This window comes from Chelonia mydas, chromosome 7 (assembly GCF_015237465.2).
Source record: "Chelonia mydas isolate rCheMyd1 chromosome 7, rCheMyd1.pri.v2, whole genome shotgun sequence".
Lineage (NCBI taxonomy): Eukaryota > Metazoa > Chordata > Testudines > Cheloniidae > Chelonia > Chelonia mydas.
This window is the reverse complement of record NC_057853.1, coordinates 25,388,866-25,410,024: the sequence shown is the minus strand read 5'-3', so window position 1 is coordinate 25,410,024 and position 21,159 is coordinate 25,388,866. Positions and strand designations below refer to the sequence as shown.

Here is a 21,159-nt window from a genome sequence, read left to right as displayed (position 1 = left end):
TTTAATACAAGCCTGGAGTGGCAAATATTAATTTTTAAAATCCTTGCAGGCCCCACTTCTGCACTCGGATTGACAGAATTGGGATTCAGTCTGGACATCCCCCCTATGAAGGCATAAGTAATTCTCCCTGAAAAAAAAGTAATAAAAACTTCAGGATTGCAATTAAAAAATAATTAAGGTTCCAATTAAAAAATAATAGTGTTTTTTCATATGCTGTTATTAAAGAAACTATGTCAAGGAAGCAATGGGTTACAGGGTGCTCAATGTCCTACTCCTGAAGCATTTCCCCATAAAGCATCATTGATGGCAATACAAAGGTAGGGAGCTGCAATTATAGCTATTCAATAGGAGACAAGGATAGAGGATGGGAAGAGAGGGCCAAGGAGGACAGAGTCAGCTGAAGCCTATACACTGAGAAACTGATCCTCAAGGCATTAAAAAGCCACTTTCAAAACACTGGCCCTTATTTGACCACTTTTAAACACCTAACCCAAGATTTTCACACCTGACTGACTAGAGCTCATCACCCAAGCCATACACATCTAAATGAGTAGCCTGATTTTCAACAGTAGCAAGCAACCACAGCTCCCCATCTATTCCTCTAGCAAAACAAATAATACTTTTGTGACAAGAAAACCCCATACTAAGTATAATGATGATACTAGTGAAAATTACTCACAGGTGTAACTGCACAATTGGGCCCTTAGTGGTCTATTTTAATATAGTAATAATTTGGTATAGCCCCCCCTCCCCCATTTTTAGTAAGTTGGGAGTGACAGATTCCCAACCAGTTTGACTACACTTGTATCCCCAATGAACTATTGTGTGCATTTACCCCACCTCCCAAATATTCTTACTTTTATACCTCCTGCATTTTTCTCCCCAAACAAAATTAATAACAAACAACAGAATAATGATGATGATGATGATTTGGGCGTCAATCCAGCACTGAAATCCACGCCAGGCTTTGTCCATGCAAAGCTCATTGCACAACTTGGGGGGGGGGTTGTATGCCCCCGTTAATATTTTACACAGGATACAAAACAACACGAATAGTTTTGCATCTACCCCTCCCCCTCTCCGATATATCTTAACACGGCTATGGCCGATTCCCCCTCCGCCGCCAAACCGCTCTACTCGCGGTTCTGTATCTAGGCCAGCCCCATGTGCGCGCGGTTCCCCAGAGGCGCGCCCGCAGGCAGCGCTTGCAATGGCCCTGTGAGGCCCTTACGTCACCGGCTCAGCTGCGCGCGGCAGGGGAGGAGGGAGCGAGGCTCCGGACTCCAGCCCCCACAATGCCTCGCACGCCGGCGGAGCCCCTCCCTTAGCGTAAGGGGAGCTCATTGGCGGGAGGGCCCGAGCCTTGGGGGAGCCTATCACCGCCCGTCTCATTGTGCGGTGGCAGTAACCAACGTACACACACCCGGACTCCAGGCAGCAGCGCCGGTCTCCCTCCAGCCGCGCTGTCTCCTCGGGTGGTTCGCCGCATCCCGCAGGTGTAGAAGGGGAAGGGCCATGAACCTGGGGTAAGCAGGGCAGGGCCCGGCTTTTGACTCCTCTGCGCTGGGCGTGTCTGTCCCCGTGGCCTGGTTCTCCATAATGACCCACTCCCCAGAGCCGGGCAGGGCTGTGCCTCGCCCCGCGTGCGGCTAACGGGCTTCCACAGTCAGGGCCAGGGCCTGCAGCACGTTATAACGTAAAATGTGCGACGTGACGTGTCAGCGCCTGGGTTTGCCCGGGCAGGTGACGTCTCAGAGACGCCGCGGCAACGTGAAATGCGCCCGCCTCCCTCCAAGAGTCCATGTTTTGTTTACTCGTTGTTCAGTGGGTTGCTCTGGGTACTTTATTCTGTGCCTCACGACTCGGTGTGGACAGTCCCTCCCTAGAACTGCTGCTAGCGTAGGCCCGTTGCGTGTTACAACAGGTAGTGACTTTTGGAAGTAAAACATGATCCCTGTGCATTCCGCTAGGTAAGGGAAGGATTCTGGCTTTTAGCTGTCAGCCTTTACTCCCAGTTCTTCCAACTAGGATTTTCACAGGTGTTCCGCCCCCCCCCCATTAGTGATGCTTCAGGGGTCAATTTATGCATACTCTAATAATTTCACTTTACCTTATCTCAGTATTAGTGGCTCCAAGAGTTCAAAAATCATGATTCAGGCCTCAAATATCATGATCTTAGCATAAAAACAATTAAGTTTTAAAAACAGTTTTTTTATTTACCTAGTAGTGTTCGAGCATTTAGGGTTCATGTTTTCAGGCTTTTCTAAGCAACTATGAGGGCTAGAAAGCTAAATTATTATTTTTTTTAAATGAAAGCTAAGATTCACAGATTATCCAATTCTAACAGCCAAGAAAAATACCATGAATCAAAAGAGCTGACAATACTCCTTCCTTAATATTAGGATTAATATTTCAAACTATTTTTGTTTTTCATTTTCAGTAAGAACTAGGATTTCAGTAAAATAGAGTTCAGACACTTAAATGTAAGATTTAAAGAAATTTTTTTAACTCTTTAACATTGATTTCCATTCCCTGGAGGTCTACCCGGTGTTTTTCTTTCTTTCTCTCTCTCTCTCTTTTTTTTTTTTTTTTTTGGAAGAATCCTCTGTCACAACAGTATGGGGTGTATTAGAATATGAAGAAAATTTAAATTTTTATTTAAAGGACAGCGAAGTACTCTTTTTAAAATGTTTTCCTCCCCCCGTTGTTGCCATCTCTCAGGCTTCTTGGGTGCTGAAATTAACATGGTTTATATTGATTAACATACCTTTCTTTAGTTCACCACTTTATCAGTTATCCCATTACCCATCTCTTGGACCGGGTCAGAAATCAGACATGACAAGGTATGAATATATTGAAAGATGTCAACCCAACTTAGATATATATTGAGATGATGTACAGGCTTAAAAGCACCAGCACTTGAAATAGTATGGCTATCTCCCAATATTTGCGTATTTATCAGAAGCAATTGCTTAAGTTTGTATTTAATATAAACATAGCTCATATCACCTTTTCATATTCTAAGTGTCTTGAGACCACCTCTCTCCTTGTGCTGTAATCTCACATACTTTGATGATGATGATTTCAGGTACAGAAGAGTTTAGCTGTTTTTGTTATTGTTTTACAGAGATGGATTAAAGCTTGAAACTGAAATTTTGGATGGAAAACCTAGGCTAATTTTGGCTTCATATGGTATGGTTTTTATTATGTATAATCGTTAAGTTCAGTAGTCTCTAATACACTTTAAATCTTCTTGAAGATATCTTGTTATAAAGGGTATGGTTGATTTTTTTAAAGTATTAATGTTTTGTATAGTGATGTGAAAGAACTATTCAAGGTTTTGATTAAATATTCTGTACATTGTTATTTATGGGTCCCAATATTCACCAAAATGGTACTGGCATGAGTTGGTATTTGACTTTCCATAAATCATGCATTGCCAGTTATATGTACTGTCTGACAATAATGGTTATGATCATCACAAATATTGATCAATTGGCAAAGTCTAAGGTAGTCTCAGCTCAGCTCTCAGTAGTCTTTTGGCTCTTGTGCGTCCAGAGATAAATTGACCATTCTATATAGATTGACCTGATTTGAGGAATACTTCCATATCTTTACAATGCTGTATTTAAACAGAGGGAGCATGTTAAAAAAAAAAAGTTTTTGTAAATGTAGTTCCTTCTAAGTTGCAAGGCACTGCAGCTTTCTCTGAGGTTTGCAATGAGTTACTAACCACAGGACAAAACTTTGTGAACATTTTTACTTTTAAAAACCAATATATTTAGGCTACCTCTCATTCTTGCTGCTGAGATGCAAAAATCTCTTTTCCAGTATTTGTTCATTATTAAATGGCTTGAGTGGAAAGCAATGCTTTTACTGTAATAACCCAGCATCAAAGTATATGATCGTATTACTGTTAAGCAGTACTGGGAACAATTCTGATTTCTTGATGGGTCAGCTAGCCATATTGCTGACTAGCACAGGTATTAGTCAAAAAAATATAAATGCAGGATGTCGTAAGTGGAGTGGACAGTAGCACAAGTAAACCCAATAAATTGTGCAAGTCATTCATAAATAAACCCTAAATCTGATGTTCAGAATAAAACACTGCTATTTTATATCTAAGTATAAATCCCCTTTCCCAAAATCTCCCAGGGTTCACTACATAGCTGCCAGAAACCTGAAGATCTCTGCCTTTTCCCCTCTCTTTAAAGCCATCTTTCATCTTCCAGATTCTGCATTTACCATATTTTTGTCCAGGGAAGACTTTATGGGATTACTTTCTGAGCCAATCAAAGCCAGTCAGTCTGCTATAGACATTGTTAACCACTTTAGCACGCTTCCCTCCTTTTCTCTCTTTTTCCTTCTGGACTGTAGATGCTACATCTGGCAATCTCCCCCCTTTATGGGCCTCAGTGATGGATTGGAACCAGTAGTCACCTCAGAATGCTCTCACAAAGCAAGATAGAATGCTACCCTTTAGCCACTGGACTGGCATTAAATTAAAAAAATAAAATACAAAATCTTGTCCAAGAAAACTATTTTTATAAAGTTCATGAGACTGATGTAAAAACAGCAGTGATATTCAGCTGAATTGTATCAGGTTACATTTATGAATTTGTTTCCTATACAATATTAAAATTTCCAAACAGCAGTACGACTTTAATCAGGAACATCTTGTGGTGGCTTAAGACACCCAGTTTCAAAGAAATTATTGTGTCTTTTACACAGTAACGGTGGAGAGAATAAGCCATTTAAATGAAAAAGAAAATGAGATTGTAGAGTCAGAAATAGAGGCAGGGAGATTCAACGTCAGGCATACTGGCTAAAGCTACTTTGAATTCATTATTTTTTAACTGATTAGATTTCAAGAAACTGTAATGGTGCCCCTAAACAGAGGATCTTTACTTATCCCTCATATAGATGCAAGCTGTACTGCAGTTTCTCTTGCTGTCTGAGTAATCCTCTATCCAAACCATAGATTCCACCCTTTCACAGTAAAAGGAAGTCCACAGTAAAACAAATACTTACCAAAGAGGTCTTTCAAGGGGATGTTTCAGCACCTCACTGGAGAGATACTTTTAGCAGCCCTACTCTGTACAGATCTCCCTCTTATGAAGCAGAACAGCATCACAAAAAATCCTACTCCCTTCAGTTTCTCACTGTTATGAGGGCAAGGACCTTATACTTCTGCCTCCTCTCCCAGCACTCCTTGCTATATAGCCTGTTATTTCCGTGGACTCTCTGAGAACTGCAGTTCCTGCTTATTTGGTTCTGGGTTGGTGAGCAGAGCCCACCAGGACAACAAACTCCCTCTTCCCCCGCCTCTCCCCCCTCTCAAGTAAGGGAAGAAGCCACAGAGCCTACTGGGAACTATGATCCCAAAATACCTTAATTTCAGGCTGAAACTGAAAACAGGGCAGTGCTGAATTTGGGGCCTGTCCTTAAGGGAAAGCATACCTGCTTACAGGGCCTTAGGAGCATAAACATTAATGTAAATACAAATGTAAGGATATTTATCTAAAATGGGAAATCATTATCAATGAGGTTGTTTCCACTGGGGTCCCACAAAGATCTGTCCTTGACCTAGTGCTATAAACTATCTTTATCAAGGATCTGGAAGAAAATGTAAAGTAATTGCTGGTAATATTTACACATGAGTAGGGCCCTGCCAAATTCACAGCCATGAAAAATGTGCCACAGACTGTGAAATCTGGTCTTTTGTGTACTTTTACTCTATACTATACAGATTTAATGGGGGAGACCAACGTTTCTCAAATCGGGGGTCTTGACTCAAAATGGAGTTGCAGGGTGGTCACAAGGTTATTTTATGGGGGTTGCAGTATTGCCACCCTTACTTCTGTGCTGCCTTCAGAGCTGGGCAGCAGGAGAGTGGTGGCTCTTGGCTGGGTGCCCACCTCTGAAGGCAGCGCCCAGCCAGCAGCGGCAGAGAAGTAAGGTTGGCAATACAATACCATGCCATCCTTACTTCTGCTCTGGTGCTGGCGGTGGCTCTGCCTTCAGAGCAGGGCTCCCAGCCAGCAGCCGCCACGCTCCAGCAGCCTGCACTGCTCTGAAGGCAGCGCTGCTGCCAGCAGCAGTGCAGAAGTAAGGGTAGCAATACCGCAACCCCCCCATAATAACCTTGTGATGCCCTCCCAACTCCTTTTTAGGTCAGGACCCCTACAATTACAACAACAGAATATTTCAGATTTAAATAGCTGAAATCATGAAATTTATGATTTTTAAAATCCTGTGACCGTGAAATTTGTAGGGCCCTACACATGAGACAAAAATTACCGGAGTGGTAAATAGTGATGGGGACAGGTCAGTTATACAGACACCCCTGGATTGCTTGACAAGATGGACTCATTTGAACATATTTTTAAAGACATACAAATGCAAGGTCATACGTCTAAGAACAAAGAATGTAGGTCTCACTTACAAGCTAGAGGCCTGTATCCTGGAATGCCGTGACACCGAGAAGAACTGTAGGGGTAATAGTAGTAGATAATCAGTTGAACATGGGATGCTGTAGCTAAGAGGACGAACACCATCCTTGGATATATAAACAATGGAATATCAAGTAGGAATGGGGACATGATATTACATCTGTATACAGCATTACTGAAACCATTACGGTAATGTTGTATTCATTTCTGGTGTCAGCACTTCAAAAAGTATGTTGAAAAATTGGAAAGGGTTCAGAAAAGAGCCACCAGAATAATTCATGGTCTGGAAAACATGCTTGATAGTAAGAGACTAAAGAAGATCAATCTGTTTAGTTTATCCAAGAGATGGTTAAAAGGTGACTTGATTACAGTCTGCAAGTATCTACATAGAAAAGAGATTTCTGATAAGTAGGTGGTTCTTTAAATCATTAAAAGGGCAACTTAGTATGTGGCAAGCCAGGGTGTGAATATACAACACACTAGCCTATCACATACTAAGGGCTTGTTTACACAGTGCGGAAAAAGTGCTCTAGAGGGATGCAATTTGTAGAATGCTCTAATGTTTTGCGTTCTAACTGCCCCAAGTAGATCCTGCACAGAACTATGTTATCGCAAACTAGGTACCTTTTAGAATGGGCCAGCAGTGTCTATGCAGGGCAGTTAGAGTGCTCTACAAATCATACCCCTCTCGAGCGCTTTGCCATGCTGGGTCCTAAGTGGACCCTGCTGCTGCACACTAAGGACAAAGTATATTTTGGAACTTTTAGTGTGCTGTAGTAGGGTCCACACAGCGAGTCACTGTACAGCAAGTTAGTGCACCGTACATTCATGCCATGGATTGTTGCACACCAAGTCTTTGTGTGGACAAGCCCAAAGGTATAATGAGATCCTGTGGTTAGAAGCTGAAGCTAGATAATTCAGACTAGAAATAACGTACACATTTTTTAAAGAAAGAGGGTAATTAACCATTGGAACAGCTTACCTAGGTTTGTAACTAATTGTCCCTCAGTTGAAGTCTTTAAATAAAGACTGGATATCTTTCTAAAAGTTTACTGCATCTAACAAGTTTTTGATGCAGAAATTACAGGTAAGGTTCTTTGGACTGCATTAGGCAGGAGGTGAGACTAGATAACTATAATAGAATAATAGATTTTAAGGCTAGGTGGGACCATGACTTTCTCAGGATGTGGTTTTTAAGGAAATAATTGTTGATTATTGAATACTTTTCTCATATGTATATTTTGTTTTATTTGTTTTACAGTGGGTAAATCAAAATCCACAGTTAAGGTAAGTGGAGTAATGATTCCTTGATTTTTAGATAAGAACCAAAAATACAATAGTTAATATCTTTTCAAAATGTGTTTAAATAGCGATTTCTGATGTGTCTAAATATCTGTGGTCAATGTTAACTATGAAAGAATGAAGTTCCATTGTCAAAACTCATGGTAGCTGACAAAGTAGGTAGGATTAATATGACTTGAACCCCTCTATCCCTGGAAAATACTCTGCATGCAGTATGCCTGAAACTTGGTTAACTAAGACAAATTCTCAGAACAGAGATTGAAAAAAAGACAGTAGTACAATGAACCACATTGGATAACGTTCTGATGATTAAAGTGATTAGTTGGAAGCCACAGAGACTCTGGCATCAAAGCTGGGTACTGAAACCAGATTTTCTTGAGTCTTATTCCAGTGTCTTAACCACAAGGCCATCCTTACTTTTTGGATGAACTAGAAGGGAGTAAGATTTGAGATGGAGAAGCCAGAGGAGAGGATGTTTCAGTAGTTAAGGCAAGAGAGAACCAAAGCATAGATAAGTATTACAGCTGAAGGGAAAATGCGAGAGAGAGATTTATATAGTACAGAACAAAATAAGGTTTGGCAACATACTGATTTGTGGGGAGAAGAGCGGAAAAATATGCCTGGTTCCAGCAGCCAAGCTTTAGAAATTTTTAACCATGTTAAATTTGAAGAAAAGCAACATGACTTTCAGGAAGAGATGATAGAGTTGTCAGCCTGACTAGAGGTGGAGAGGTCAGAAGTGAATGGACAGTCATCATCAGCATAGAAATGTTAAGCAAGATCATGGGAGTAGATGAAGTCAGCTAAGAACATACATAAGATACAGGGGGAGAAAGAGAGAGTAAGAATCAAGGGAGATCTCTGGGGAACTCCAGCGGAGAGGTGGAGAAGAAGATCAAAGGAACTCCTATGCAGTTAATACATATCAGCAGCCATTTCAGTAATGAAATAGCTGCCTTGCCTTTTGTCATTCTGAAACCTTACTTAGAAACAAATTGTGCCTTCAGATGCTTGCATACAATTCCTGTTCATATCTATAAGAGTTGCACATGAGTCTTTTGAGGGATGAATTTGCCACTTACTGTGAACCATAATAGCTCAGCCTGAGATGACTTGTTCTGATTTCTATGGGTTCAAGGTTGCCTTGGGGATGGGATAGGATGGAGAAGGTGAAGAGAAATCATTTTTACTATCCACATTACTTCCTACAATTACAAGTCTGTTAGATAATACTGGTTTCAGAGTATAGATAATACTGTGGTTTTCCTTCAGTTTGCAGAAGATAGTAGTTTATCTTGGGTAAATGTGTTTTTAAAGAATACTTACCTGAAAACTGTCTCTTTCCCCAGCACCCACATCTGCCTGAGCCCTTCATACCTGATCAGATAAATGTGACTTTTAACAAGTCTAGTGCCCTTGCATTTATGATGCTTACCCAGCTGGAAGACATTCATACAACTCTATCCTATGACATTATATTGAAATAATTGGGCCCACTATTTGAAAGGAGACTAGATCAGGCCTGGCATGCAAGAGGTTAAAGGAAAATTATCCTGTTTTGTTCACCAAAGGGTTTGAAATCTGACAGTTGAATGCAAATACATTTTAAATTAGTGCTTCTGATCAGAACCAGATTATTAAAATTTTATTTTGATTTTTCGCTAGCAGCAACCATAATGCAGAAGAGGGATTATTATCTCTAATACCAGCAGTATGGGACAAGTGACCATACCGTAAAACTAATTTCCATACTGTTGCTTTAGACATTCATATTCAAATTAAAAAATTAACAGTAATGCATACTTTGGAGCCAGATCCTCTTCTCAGTTATATTAGTATTCATCTGGAGTCATTTCATTTAGTGAACTAGAGTTTCTACTAATGTAACAGAGAACAGAATTGGCTTTTACTATTTAGACATGACAGATAGAATACGTGTGCTTTTACTGCCTGAACGAAGGAAAAGACTACAGGCACATAGTTTTATCTTTCATAGGATATTAAAGTAAATAAACTGTTATTGTTTTAACAGATGGGTAATAAAGCTAAAATCCTCAAACATCCATTGAGAACAACACAGTCTGGACATGTTCTGAAATCAACACAAAATTCCTGTGTCAAGCATGAACATATTTTAGCAAAACCCAGAAGTGGCTCAAGATGGTCAGCAATAAAAGGTGAAAAAACCTGTGTGACTTTGTCATCGTCTAAAGATTCATCAAAGGAATCCTTAAATAAAAACCATGCTTTGATTATCCAAAAAGACAACACAGCTGGAATGCCGGATTTACAGAACCCTAATAAAATTGCTGTTAAAAAGCCCAAACAGAAGTCTCAAAAACCTCATATCTCAGGTGAAGATCTAAGGAACAGTTTGGTGTGTTTAACACAAGAGCAACTTGAACAGATTCTGATAACTGTAAAACAAGGAACCAAAATTGAGTCCCAGGCCCAGGAGGAAAAGCAAGAAGAAACAAGTAAGATATATATCCTGCAGCAAAAATGAAATTTTCTCTTACTGGTAGCTTTTAGAAGGTTTGTATTATGGAAATTAATCGCAGATTTTTGAAATAAAAATGAAATGCTTTAACTTTACATTTAAAATTTCGGGCAGTCTGTTGAATAATTAAATGTACGTTTCCAAAAAAAAGTTATTTTATATGTATTAAACGTCAAAGGCACTTCTTGAGTAAAAAGAAAATATTTCAACTTATTTTTAAAAGGAACATTTTCCATTATAAATTAAAAACTACAAAGCCATCTCTAAGTTATTACTGTGAGTTTACATGCTTACTACGATTATCTTCTGATATATATTGTCTTCAGTTATGTAAAGAGTCACTCAGATGTTTTTGTTGGGAAGCTAATTTCTCCCAGGTCTGTTTTATCTAAATGTATAAATATTTACAAGTTGTTCCTCTAAACCAGAGGCTATCTCTGGACATGGAATATGATACATAATTGAAAATTCTCTCTCAAGCACATCACTCAAGGAAAGTAAATAGGAAAAGATCACAAGTGAGTAGGGATTAAAACCTCCCTCCCAGAGGATCCAACATAGAACTGTTTTGGAGCAGACTTGTTTGGGAGGGTGAGCAGAGGTAAGTGCTATATTAGGCCCTGATTTTGAAAATGTGCACCCATTTAACCTTTTGCACAAGGAGCTGATCTGGTCCACTACAGAATTCATTAGGATGCTTCATTAAGTGAGTGTTTGCGGGGTCTGGGCCTTTGACAGTTGTATACATTTGAAGATTTTCTTTTTCGTGTGTGAGTGAGAGAGAAATATTTGGAAGACTGTGGGCCCAATTAAAAAGACCTGACTTATTTCACCACAAAATCAGTTTCATGCTCCAGCAGAAGGGGGTAATATAGTACATACTGGAATATATAATGAAGGTGCAGCTCTGTTGGCTTCAGTAGAGCAACATCAGATTTCCAGCATTTGGTCCTAAGTGTGTCTGTTGAAAGTCTTAACTAACATGCCAAATATGATTATGTTCAGTGATGAGGCCACCAGTTCACTAGAAACTAGACTGAGGCCACCAGCTCATTTCAGTTGCTATGAACCTGTTCCTGGTTCCAACTAGTGACGTAGATGAGCTAGATTATTTTAAAATAAAGCTAGATTTGACACTGACAGTCTTCCTACAAGAAAGAGATACCAGAGTAACAGCCGTGTTAGTCTGTATTCGTAAAAAGAAAAGGAGTACTTGTGGCACCTTAGAGACTAACCAGTTTATTTGAGCATGAGCTTTCGTGAGCTACAGCTCACTTCATCGGATGCATAGCATATCTTCTGCAGTTTCCACGATATGCTATGCATCCGATGAAGTGAGCTGTAGCTCACGAAAGCTCATGCTCAAATAAACTGGTTAGTCTCTAAGGCGCCACAAGTACTCCTTTTCTTTTTACGAAAGAGATACCATCACTTTTGGATCTATTCTTACTTTACGGAGAGAAGAGGTTCATATAGCCTATCCATGTGTGAGACTGTGACAGCGTCTGAGTGAAACGATCATATTGATGGGCCAAAATTAACCAGAACAAACTGATTTTCCCTTAGACCTGTAGAAAACATTAGATAATATTAAGACTGTTGGGAAAAATTGATTACATATCATCAAGAGGAAGAGGAAAGCAATTTTCTTGGTTCATTCAGACATTTCCTGAGTACCTGCTACATTAATCAGAATTATACTTGCAAGTCATAAATCCAATTTGACCATGCAGGATTGAATAACTCCCATTAATGCCAATGAAAGTTATTCTTAACGTGCATGTGGGGGATGGTTGAGTGTGTGTGTGCGCCTGCACGCAAGAGAATCCCATCTTTCAAATTTAGGTCCTGATCCTATAAGCCCTTTGTATGCTGAACTCCCCTAAAGTTCCAACTGTGGATTGCTGCAGGATCAGCTCCTTAATTTTGTAGTCATAGCTGCTTTTTCAAAATGTATGTTAAGATCGAAGTTTATGAAAAAATTGATCTAACAGTTTATCAGAGGAAATATAAAAGCCAAGTTTTTTTTATTCCTTTTTGGACTGAACACAGTATCTATATTTCACTCTGAATTGTTACATGTGGGATTGTAGTTTGATTTCAATTAGCGCTGTAGTTATATTATTGATAGCTAATCTCACATCTGGGTCAATATTTTCAAATGTGTCATTAGGAACTCTTGATTATGTTAAGCAATGGTATGTAAAAAATTCTAGTTTCAGTTTAGCTGTGAAATGGAGTAGCTGGCAAATCAGTTTAAACCAACTATTATTGCATACTGATGTATTTTCTATTTTAAATATTGTCTTCAATATTTTTGTACATTTAAGGTTGTTTTTTTTTATCCTAATACCCTTGCCTATATTTCTGGGGGGAAAAGCACCCAAACACGTTGTGTATTCTCTGTTTTCTAAAGATGATTATTTTTTAGAAGTCTATTTTTGGGGTTAGAGCAATGAAGAGTGATGGAGATAACTTCTTTTAAAGCTATTGGAAGATGTTTAATCCCCTGTGTGCCCCTGCAATAACAGACATCTTTCATCTGTTTTCCCTAAAAACAGTATCCACCATTGATTTTAGTTTCTATACTTATTTGAAATACGACTTTAGAGTCTCCTAGCATGCATGTTAAGAGTGGTTTTCAGATAATTTTAATGACACCTTGTTATTAGTATTATGTATATCACAGTAGCACTGTGAGGTCCCAGCCAAGATCAGCGCCATTGTAATAGATGCTGTGCATATACATGTTAAGAAACAGTTCCTATCCCAAATAGTGTACAGGTTTAAGAAAGGAAAAGAAGGGTTTGGGATATTTATCCTTGCTTTTACAGTTGTAGAACAGTCACAGAGGGATTAAGGGACTTGCCCAAAGTCACAAAGTAATTTGTAGGACAGCTGAACCAAGGTCTCTTCAGTTCTAGTCCAATTCCTTAACCACAGTGCCATCCTTCCTATCACATTCCCTTATGCACAAGATAACATCTTACTGCAAACACATTTACCAGAGAGTTTGTGCCCTTAAAATAACTAGGTTATTTAAGAATATTCTAAGTAGACTCTTGGAAAGCAAAATTGCGAGCAACTCCATCAACATTTAGTGCAGAATTGAATCATTTTAGGCATTGCACTGTGTTGAAGTTATGTGGCATGTCAGCAGGAGTCCTAGAAATCATTGTACCTCAAGGAGAGGTAATACCCTGCCAGTGCTCAGAAGAAGTGCTTCCATTGCTTAATGTCACTCCCCTGTATGTACACCCCTTCTGAGGTGTGCTACTTAGTAGTTCTAGTTTTCATGTGAGCTTCAGCTCCACTAATTTGAATTAGCCAGGTTGTACGGTTAATATAAACTATTGTACACAATGTGGAGAGACAATCTAGTGCAGTATTTATTAACATGGACATTTTATTTTGTAGGCCAAAACAAACACTCAAATATTAGCACTGCTGCTAATCAGGCCCCACAAGAGGAGAACATAATGGGATTACTCCAAAAAGCTGATGAAGTTTCATCTGTCCCAAATGAAAATAATTATGCCTCAAGCAGAAAACAAGCAGCATCTGAGCAGGCTGAACAGAAAGTTATGTATGTAGATCTGTTAATTAATCATCCAAAATACCTTTTTTTTATTCTTATATCCTATATTAAACTTTTAATATGAATACATTAGTAATGAAATGGAACCTGAGTAGTTCCAATGTAAATTAATTGCTAATTTAAAATTAGGCACTTTGGCTTTTAAAAAGAAATTGATTTTGTTTTTTTCTGCAGTAAGAATTCATGGAAACCAGCTGACATATTTAGTACCCTAGGTGAAAGAGAAGGGGATAAAATGTTGTTAGAAGCAAAGAAGTCCCAGTGGAAGAAGGAACTAGGTATGCATTTTAAATATAATTTGCCATATTTATATTAAGCAGTGTATTATGTTGTAGCATTGGTCACTTAATATAGTCAAAGCTTCAATTTTTTTCTAGTTATAAAGGTTTAAATCTATTGATAAGACTAGAGTTTAAACGTGTTTTAAATATTCTCTATCAGTTTGTGTTTTTTCTGTTTGTAAAACACATTTGCTTGATTAGACTTGGCTAAAATAGCTTTTTATTTTTAAAACCTTTCCTTGTTTTGTTTCAGACAGAATTTTCATGCCTGTAGATAAAGAAGTATTCATCCTTGCGCTGGTGCCTATGCCAGGGCAGGAATTGACAGGAGTCAGTTTATGACTTATCTTCCCTATACAGCAGATACATGGCTAGTGGAGCCCTTGGAGCAGGCTGGGGCATTCCACAGAGCAGCCATAACTTTCTCTCCTGTAGCAATAGCTTTTGTGGGCCATGGCATGGTCACAGAATGATCCGGGCACTGGTCCATCCCAATCATTCCTCTTGTCTTTAACACACCTCCTTCCTCCTCTAGTCTGGTCCTACCTGGACCTCCAGCAATAACAACACTGAGGCTCTCTGTGCTGCAGATATTCTTCTGAGGCCTGATGTCTACCCTTTGGCTCTTTTGCTGCAGCCTCACTGTCTCAAAGGGGCGTAGCATAGCACTGAATCTGATCCACAGGTTTGAGTTACTACTGTAGAGTCAGCAGGTAGAAAGCAAACACCGTTTTGGTAGGGAGAGGGAAAGATGTAGAAAGGGATATGAATTTGGTCCCGTCCCCCATTTTAAATAGACTTGTAGGAATCTATACTCTGTCCTGGCGTCCAAATTCTGAACACCATTGTGGTATAAGCTTTTTTTTAAACATAACCTATTGATATTTGTCTTTGAATCAATGTTTTCAGGAGAGTAAGATCTTCTAAGGTTACTGGAAATTCCTAATGGAATAATGAAGCCATTAATTCCTATAGAGCAGATTTTGTTTAACCTTGATGTAAATTGTCTGGACAAAAAACCCTCCAAAATCTCCCACCATATTTCTGGGTTTGATCCTGCACAGTGATACACCAGTTCTAACCTGGTGTAACTTACTTGGTTTCAGTACAGTTGTACTGGCACAAAACTAACAATGAAATGAGGAGAATTCAGAGCCTCTGCTATTTCTTAAGCAACACATGCAATATTTTTGATAAATATTTTCCTGAGTCACTGATAGTCCTTCACAGTTTTATCCTCTCCCAATAAAGATTTCCAGTTGCCTCCTGTTTCCACATCCTCTGCAGCCATCTTTCTCAAAGGCAGAGCCTTTCAACACTTAGAACAAATATCTGGTTAGAAAGATTAATCAGGCAAAGGCCAGTTACCCATCTTAAGCCGCTTACGCTATGTTTTTTATATTACCACACTGCATATTACTCTATTTTGAAATTGCATTTACTTATATTTACTTATTCTAAAAAAATTGTTTTAAAGACGAACAGATAGCTTTAAAGAAGAAATTAAAAGAAACTTTGGAGCGACAGACAAAATACTACCGTTGGGAGCAAACGGATGGTGATGGTGATAAAACCCATTTGGAAAAACTGGAGACAATTAATCAAGCTAAAGTAAGGCTAGCAAGGAACCATTCAATAAAAGCAATGTGTGTCTTAGAGAACAAATTAATTTAGTTTATTTATAGTGCTATATTTTGTTCATATTTCAGAATTGCTCTATAAGAGCTTGCTTTCAATGTGTATCCACTGATTACTTGTAAAATCTGCATTTAGGGATAAATCCCAGCAGACAGGTCATGTTACTAGGCTGTGGACTTGTAGATTCCATTTCCTCTCCCTGGTAGAAAAACAGTAGTAAAGATCTTTGTATGTCCTAACAGAGCCCTGAAGGACCCTGTATGAAGCCCTTATTGTGTGGGTGGTGGGGGTGGGGAAGTGGCCAGTGATCCCATGTCTACTCTCTCCTGCCTGTCTTGCATCAGACCCCCTCAGTGTTGCCACAGAAAGCCTATGGAGAGCTTCTTGTCAAGTGAAATCAGCCTCTTAGCCTCATACTTTGCCTATAATTTGTGACTTTGTTCATACTGTAGCTATCATTTAATTCCTACCTCTGTACTTTAATTCTGGTGTTTCTTAGTAACCTTTATTCTTAATTTGTTGACTTTTTCCTCTTTCATTGTTCTGTGGTTTGAGAAGAATAAAACAGTATAGTTACGATCAGTCAAGCAATACTTAGGTTGCTCATTAATTTTGCTGTTTAATACATTTGCCGTCTTGTGCAAATACAGTATGTAGAACCAATTAGATTAAAGGCAAGTTCAACTATAAGAATCTACATATCTAAACCAATATTTAGTTTGCATGTCTGAGTAGGATGTATCCTCTACTAATAGAAAGGAAAACAAGTTCAGTCACTCTATCTTAATCTTATCCAAGGATCTGGTACCTAATATGTCTTGACTTAGGAAGCAAGACTCTTTTTTTGAGGTTTAAAAATATAATTGCACCCTGATAAATAGGTGATAACGGCAGCCTTTTGGGAACATAACCAGGGTGGACTGGGTTTAATTCTATCTATTTCATTGGACGCTGCCAAGCAGAATTCTCCAGGTTGTAGCATCTATCACCATTATGTCATAAGTAGTCTATTATCATAGAATGATAGAATATTAGGGTTGAAAGAGACCTCAGGAGGTCATCTAGTCCAATCCCCTGCTCAAAGCAGGACCAACACCAACTAAATCATCCCAGCCAGGGCTTTGTCAAGCCGGGCCTTAGAAACCTCTAAGGATGGAGATTCCACCACCTCCCTAGGTAACCCATTCCAGTGCTTCCCCACCCTTCTAGTGAAATAGTTTTTCCTAATATCCAGCCTAGACTTCCCCCACTGCAACTTGAGACCATTGCTTCTTCTGTCATCACTGAGAACAGTCTAGCTCCATCCTCCTTGGAACCCCCCTTCAGGTAATCGAAGGCTGCTATCAAATTCCCCCCCACTCTTCTCTTCTGCAGCCTAAATAACCCCAGTTCCCTCAGCCTTTCCTCGTAAGTCATGTGCCCCAGCCCCCTAATAATTTTCGTTGCCCTCCACTGGACTCTCTCCAATTTGTCCACATCCCTTCTGTTGTGGGGGACCAAAACTGGACGCAATACTCCAGGTGTGGCCTCACCATTGTCGAATAGAGGGGAATAATCACTTCCCTTGATCTGCTGGAACTGCTCCCACTAATACAGCCCAATATGCCATTGGCCTTCTTGGCAACAAGGGCACACTGCTGACTCATATCCAGCTTCTCATCCACTGTAATCCCCAGGTCCTTTTCTGCAGAACTGCTGCTTAGCCAGTCGGTCCCCAGCCTATAATGGTGTATGGGATTCTTCCTTCCTAAGTGCAGAACGTTACTTTCCTGTGTAGCATTCAGAATTGTTTGAAAGTTGTCTGTTTTGGACCCCAAGAATTGGGATTTGACTTTTTTTTTCTGACTTGTTGGACGTTGGTAATTGCATGTACGTTACATATTTTGGTAGAAGTTTCTATGAACTGCAGCATGTACAAACCTAAAGTACAAGTTACCAGTTTTTTTAAAAATGTGTTTATATTGAAATAACCCCAAAAAATTAAATTGAGTATTTTAAATCACCAAGACGCTATTATTTGCAGATGACATTTCCAGCTGATTTGGGCATTGCTGCTGAGGAAAACCACATTTTTAGAACCACTTTGGTCACAGAGACTAGTGAAGTTGCACCCAGTGTTTCAAGTGGACCAACTGGACAGTCATCTAGTTTCAGTTCTCCTGACTTGCCAGCTGCCATTCGGACAGCATTTGTGTTAGGGGTAAGATTAAGTTGCATGCAGTATCTTGTCTCTAAGAAGAATTTACTATTGTGGGTGTGTATCTGCAGTAGTTCTATTAAGCAAGCCTGTTCCAGATTTTTTTGCCCCCTATCATTTTTATTGCTGCATTTGAATCCACAGTTTACAAGGATATTGATGTTATGAGGTGTTTCTATGAAATCATGCATTTTTAGTAGGTATTTTTAGAGCTGACATTAGTAGGTTTGACATAAAGGAACGTACTTGATTCGTGAGTCAATCCATGTACGTATCTCGTAATGCAAAAAAGAAGGAAAATTAGGAGGTTAAATAAAATCTAGCACACATGTAGAAATTAACTGTTGCTGAGGCTATCAATAGAAATAAAAATGAATAGAGTTTATCATCTGCATTTTATAGTGAACATTCTGAAGACCTTGATGGGACAATTAATTTGGGCCAGATTGTGTTGAAAATGAAGTCTTATTTTACGCCAGATAGAATAGCAATATGTGAATTAATGCAGGTATTCATGAATGGCAGTACTACTTAAAAATGAGAAATGGGGGGTGATGGGAGGCAGGCAGTTACTCTGCTGCAGGTAAAAGACCAGTATCTGTCATTTCAGGAAGCGACACCAGTGGAGCACCCCTTTAGTGCCATGAAACAAGAACAACAGAAGAAGTGGCTTCTAGATCTGGACAAACAGAAGGAAGAGGCTAAACTACGAAAAATAGAGGAAAAACATAATTATTCAAAGGTAGCTGTAATTTAGAGGGATGATTTGGAATGAGAAAAGGTCTGTTTTTTAAATTTCTCGTTCAGTTCTGCTCAAGTGGAAGTCTATCAACAAATTGTAGATCACACAGCTCTGAAAGCCTGACAATAAGCATCCACAACTCCTATTGATTTTGGTGGGAGTTGTGGGCACCAAGTACCTCTGAAAAATAAAAGCTGAAATCCTGGCTCATTCAAACTCAGTGGTAAAATTCCCATTTACTTCACTAGGAACAGGAGTTTACCCCAAGTCTTTGACATTCAGTGAGCTCTAGCTAAACAACCAGCCAGTAATGACAGAAGTAGCATTATAGCACTTTGACAGCAAAGGGACCAGAGAGTCCATTCTAAGTCAGCTCATGTGTGTTATGTCCATAGTCCTTCTGTACATTACATCAAAAGACTTACAGAAGAAAAATTCTTTCCCCAAATACCCTACTGTAGCTCTTCATATGAGTCAGACAGCTTACCTCCCTTCGGGGACAAGGAACAGTGGGATGAGGATTGATAAAAAATTTTCAAATTTCCTTTTTTTTCCCTGGACGTCTAGCTTCTCTTGGCTCTCTAATATAGGACTAAAGCTTTTTCTGATTATGGGAAGTGACCCTGTGCAAGATTTTATATGGGATATGCTATTTTCTTCAGAAGGCAAATACTAGGGAACATTCCCCCAATCCTTCCAAAAAGGCAATTCCTTCTGGAAGTTAGGAGAGTCAAATGTAAAAACTGTGTAATACACTCATGGTAGAGAGGACCCACAGTGGAAACCCTGGTTCCTTTGGCTTGTGTGGAATGCCCATTTGATAGACTAGGGCCAAAAAAAAAAAAAAAAAAATCTCTAGGTGGTGGTGGGGGAAGGAAACAAGATACCTCTTCCTCAAAAACCTTAGACAGCACAATGAACAATGTACCAATGCCTGTGGCAAAGATCTTTGTGATTTGTTAAAATTCATGTTTGTGCACCTAGCATGCCGACTGCTGTCCCAGAATGAAAGTGCAGGGAGGACGGGTGTGGGCTGGTGAGAAAGAATATGAATACTTGTTCTGATATGTGCCCACAAAATATGTTTAAGAAAAGCTTTCTGTCACCCAAAAGAACTTGCTGCTACTCCTCATTCATGCTGCTAGAGAATATCTGGGGAGCGAGACAAAGCTGCGAGGATGAGTGACTAGGATGGTAACCAATAAGCTGAGCAGCTTGTAGGACTAATGGAGACAGTATGAAAAATAATATACATCAAGATAAGGTTGCAGAGAAAGTGGTATGGAAAACCCTGTATTAGTATTAACTTATTTTATACAAGACTGAAAGATTCTTGACAAATTTAACTTTTTCACTTCCTAGTTTTTGAGTCTTGCTATTGCAAGTAGCAATGCATGGTAAGTGATTTTTCACCAGAAAGATCTGGTTTCAATTTTGATCAGGTTCAGGTCAGGTCACTTTCATATGAACCAGTTTTCCTATTTGTAGAACTAACGACTCTATGTGGCACAGCACCATAATAGAGCTTTAAAAATGCAAATCCTGCTGTTTAGCTTTTATCAAAACAGAAATAAACTTTCAAAATATTTAGTTAAAAGTACTTTATATGACAATGTAACTGAGTGTATTTCCATTTTCTTTATTGCTTCATATCTGTTTAGGTTGAGGAGCATGAGAGATGGGCAGTGCATTTTGATTCTATAAAGAACTACCCTCGTGCTAATCCACAACACCTCATAAATGGAACATACACCAAGCAGCCTGAAAATCTTTGCCTGTCCCCTGAATCTCAGGCCCTGACTGCTGTTATTCATCCTTTTACACCTGCAGCTTTAGGCCACCTCATACATTCAAAGGTGGAGAATGTAGAAAAAAACGTTGAGAACACTACTTCGGAACAAAGTCAAAAAGCGAAGTGAGTGCATACCTCAGTTACAGTAGTCTTCCCAATCAATTCATTTCTGCTATGTCTTTAGAAGTTAGTAAGTCTCTGAAGTAGTATTAATTTGGTATTTACTCCTCTCTTGAGGAATTTGTATGGTTCCCTACTGAAAAAGATATGTATTTCAATTATTCACTAGTAAAGTTTACCGTAAATAGCATTCTTATGTTCAATTTCATTACAGTAACTTCTTGCTTAATGTTGTAGATATGTTCCTGAAAAATGCTACTTTAAGTGAAATGATGTTAAGCGAATCCAATTTCCCCATAAGAATTAATGTAAATAGTGGGGGAGGGGGGGAGAATTAGGTTCCAGGGAAATTTTTTTCACCAGACAAAAGACTTACACATAGTATAAGTGTTAAACAATTTAATTCTGTACACAGCAATGATAATTGTGATGCTTGGTTGAGGTGGTGGAGTCAGACGGTGGAAGAGAGTGGGATATTTGTCAGGGAATGCCTTGCTGCTAAATGATGAACTAACACTTGGTTGAGCCCTGAAGTGT

The 21,159-nt window shown here is 39.2% G+C and overlaps 1 protein-coding gene across 20 annotated transcripts in view; it reads left to right on the top strand.

Moving 5' to 3' along the window:
* Positions 1 to 1,393: 1,393 nt before the first annotated feature.
* CCDC66 (coiled-coil domain containing 66) overlaps positions 1,394 to 21,159 on the top strand; it is an 88,915-nt gene continuing 69,149 nt past the window's right edge. For 12 of the 20 annotated variants that reach the window (XR_006292086.1, XR_006292084.1, XR_006292087.1 and 9 more), the window contains exons 1-10: positions 2,778 to 2,843; positions 3,128 to 3,192; positions 7,714 to 7,739; positions 9,787 to 10,231; positions 13,672 to 13,840; positions 14,027 to 14,130; positions 15,611 to 15,744; positions 17,795 to 17,971; positions 18,579 to 18,710; positions 20,372 to 20,625. Coding sequence is in view for 6 of the 20 variants with exons in the window: in XM_043550625.1 (XP_043406560.1) it covers positions 2,836 to 2,843; positions 3,128 to 3,192; positions 7,714 to 7,739; positions 9,787 to 10,231; positions 13,672 to 13,840; positions 14,027 to 14,130; positions 15,611 to 15,744; positions 17,795 to 17,971; positions 18,579 to 18,710; positions 20,372 to 20,625 (1,514 nt within the window). In the remaining 14 variants the exon portion in view is untranslated. Of the gene's footprint in view, positions 1,527 to 1,755; positions 1,925 to 2,777; positions 2,844 to 3,127; positions 3,193 to 7,713; positions 7,740 to 9,786; positions 10,232 to 13,671; positions 13,841 to 14,026; positions 14,131 to 15,610; positions 15,745 to 17,794; positions 17,972 to 18,578; positions 18,711 to 20,371; positions 20,626 to 21,159 lie in introns of those variants that run through there. The other 8 variants (XR_006292094.1, XM_037904273.2, XR_006292089.1 and 5 more) reach the window with 6 other exon arrangements.